This window comes from Mercenaria mercenaria, chromosome 2, assembly GCF_021730395.1.
Source record: "Mercenaria mercenaria strain notata chromosome 2, MADL_Memer_1, whole genome shotgun sequence".
Lineage (NCBI taxonomy): Eukaryota > Metazoa > Mollusca > Bivalvia > Venerida > Veneridae > Mercenaria > Mercenaria mercenaria.
Genome location: NC_069362.1, coordinates 16,165,786 through 16,169,098, shown reverse-complemented (window position 1 = coordinate 16,169,098; position 3,313 = coordinate 16,165,786). Strand labels below are relative to the sequence as shown.

Genomic DNA, 3,313 nt, shown 5'->3' with positions numbered 1-3,313 from the left:
CCCCGGACGCCACCGGAGGAGGGGATTCCTCTTCCCCACACTCTCCCCTTGGGTAACATTTAAATTGATCACGCTACACCCCTGATTACATATTTAGAAACTGGCCTGACTACTACGAGCACCTTACGAATGACCGATTCTGAACTCTAAACCGTTATCTCATAGTCCAATGGCTTAAAACTCTCTCATAACCAGAAAACTATGACATTCATTTTTGTGTTAAACTATTATGACCCTGTCAATAAATAATGAAACATTACATCAACATATTCATTACATATCCAACCGCAAAAGTGCCGTGAATATCGACTTTTGGTGACATTCTTTGCAACAGCGAGTAAGAAAACCGGTTCAAAAATATTACATTATTAATTGGTTAAATAACAAATAGAAAAATGGAACTTGGATTACTTTGTGCTACTCGATAATTCCAATAGTCAGTGTGGTGACAGAAATAAGGGTAACTCAATCAATACTGCAAGGTGATAAACTGTTTAACAGGTGAAAATTGATGTTGAATGCTGGTACTCAACTGATGCATTTGCTACGCAATGATACAATCATTCCTTTTTGAAGTTTAAACTGGTACTGAATAAATCATGTGGTCGTGCTTATATTTCTTTTAATTTAGGTATAGCCAGATGTTGATATAACACTTTGGTTGGCAAATTTACTAGAAAAAAGTGATTTAAATTTTAAAGAAAACAAACAAAAAGAGAAAACATATAATGGAAAATAAGATAGTTAAAGATTTGCTGCAGCAGTTACAAAGTCAGTGCCTAAATAAAGGAGTTGGTGGAATAAAAGGTCTTGGAGTTGCTTTTCGTAAAATGGACAAAGACTTTACAAAGCATATTTGTTACACGGAGTTTTGTGAAGGAATACAAAGCTATGGCCTCCAAGTTGAAGAAAAGGATCTGATTTTGTTATTTACAGCCTTTGATCGGAATAAAAACAACCAGATAGAGTTTATGGAATTTGTATCCAAACTCAAACCAGCTATGTCAGGAAAACGAGTCGATGTCGTTAATCAAGCGTTCGATGCACTGGATGCAATTAAAGATGACGTACTGAAACTGGAGGACCTAAAAAGTTAGATTTTGTTTAAAAAAACAATCTATTTATTATTGGAATCATATTGTTTACAATAATGTTTAACTTTTAAATGTAGCTCTCAAATTTATATGCACATTACTTTTTGCAATACTTTACAATCAAAAGTTTCCTTTTTGCATATACTTCTATGTAAAACCTTAGGCCTAACTTGAAATTTATTGGCATAATTGATAGATAGTTCCTAGGGAAAGTAGAAGATGAAAAATAAAAAAACAATATTTGAGTTGTTGATATAGTAACCGAGATCAATAAAGCAATTTGTAGTCACATTTATTGATTTGATTTAACCTATTTTTATACGAGACTGTAACTCTTGACTCTTGCTGCACATTTCATTACTTCTCATTAATAGACTCAATGATCCAAATCTATTATTATTATTCTTAAATGAAATGGTAATTTTTTTTTATTTCAGTCGTCTATTCACAAAATGCTAAAAAGCATCCAAAGTTCATTTCCGGCGAATGGACGGAAGAGCAGGTGCTACGGTATTTCTTGGACAGTATCGATACACCTGGTAATCCGGACGGGAAGGTTACACGTGAAGAATTCATGGACTACTACGCAGGGGTCAGTGCAACAGTAGACGATGACAGTTATTTCGATTTAATGATGAGGGCGTGTTATGGTCTACCAAACAGAGGATCATAGAAGGCAGGACTGACAGTTAAAACTGATTTACTACGATTTCTATATTGACATATACATGTATATAATATTAAAAATAATCACAATGTGGTAAACTTTAAAGGTACTGCCCTCTAGAATTTGGCTATAAAATCATCTTTCTTTGAAAGTGAAGTTTGGTCATATTATGAACATCACAATATGAGTTTTTGTTTCTATATAAACTTAAAAATGCCAATCAAGAAAAAAGAACATGCCCGAGTTAATAAATATTTCCCAGCGGTCTTTGGCAACACATCACGAACCTATTACTGGTTAAATGTAAACCTTTATAATTAAGGCAGTTTACCTCAAGTACCCTGTTACAAACGCTTTTCAATTTTGAATGGAAAAATTAGTTAAAAAACCAATTCTTATGTTTTTCCGAAATTTATAATCTGTCAGCAACTAAGTTTCAAAGCCTTCTTGAGAAATTTAGCAATAGTTTTTTTTTTTTTTTTTTTTGTTTTTTTTGTATCTAAAAAAATGTCTCTTTTTTGTTGTCGTGCGATCTGGATGTCATTGCCTTTAACATAATTTCGTTGTATTATTTAAGGCTTGCCATTGTTGTAGCGAATGACGTTTTGTCTGAACATTCATTTGCAGTCTGCATTGATTTCTTGACCATATTTGTAAGAAATCATATTTATACCAAAGCTCATGGTAACACGTTTATATGGATTATATAAATACAGTTGAAACTCGGTATCTCAAACTCGCTTATCTAAACTTCTGGCTGTCTCGGAGAAATTTTGAAGTCCCGTCCCGAAAACACGTGAACAAAATATCATTTAAGTCGAATACCGGTTCTCTCAAAGCAAAACGTTCGATCCCTTGGAATTCAAGATACCGAGTTGAAACTGTAAATGAGCTGCGCCATGAGAAAATCAACATAGTGGGTTTGCGATCAGCATGGATCTAGCCGTTTCTCTAATTGTAATAGGCTTTGAAAGCGAACAGCATGGATCCTGACCAGACTGCGCGGATGCGCAGGCTGGTCTGGATCCATGATGGTCACAAAGCCACTATGTAGGTTTTCACATGGCACGGCTCATATGTTGAAACTGTATATACTTTCAACATCATCCTTGATACACACATGTTTCAAAAAAAACATTATGTTACCTATATTATTCATCAGGTAACATTATTACTGTACTATCATTTGTCTGTGAGACAGAATCAAGGACAGCGTATGTTGTGTAAGGTTTAAAATCTACAGAAAGAATAAAGCAATGATTCATAAATACATGTGTATAAACATTATAAATGCCCATTTCTTTTCGTCTGGACATTTGGAAAGTTCTTAGTGTGCTATTATTTTTGTATAATGCATCAAAATATTTTGTAATTCTTTATCATGTAAAATTTGTAATATGGTTTTGTTTAAACAAGAGATCACAGAGTGATCTTGGCGCCCACCAATGTGCCATTTTTGAGTGTTCCAAATTTCAAGACTTAATGACTAGCTCAAGGTCAAATTTCATTTCCGTACACAACACTGTGCATGTGGTCCAAATTCGAAAGCTGT

General features: G+C 34.0%; 1 protein-coding gene across 1 annotated transcript; it reads left to right on the top strand.

The window, feature by feature from the left end:
* Positions 1–293: 293 nt before the first annotated feature.
* LOC123563375 (calcyphosin-like protein) lies at positions 294–2,255 on the top strand. The gene is made up of 2 exons (XM_053530875.1): positions 294–1,092; positions 1,532–2,255. Exons 1-2 carry the CDS (start codon positions 729–731, stop codon positions 1,765–1,767), a joined length of 600 nt encoding a protein of 199 aa, XP_053386850.1. The 5' UTR covers positions 294–728; the 3' UTR covers positions 1,768–2,255.
* Positions 2,256–3,313: the final 1,058 nt, after the last annotated feature.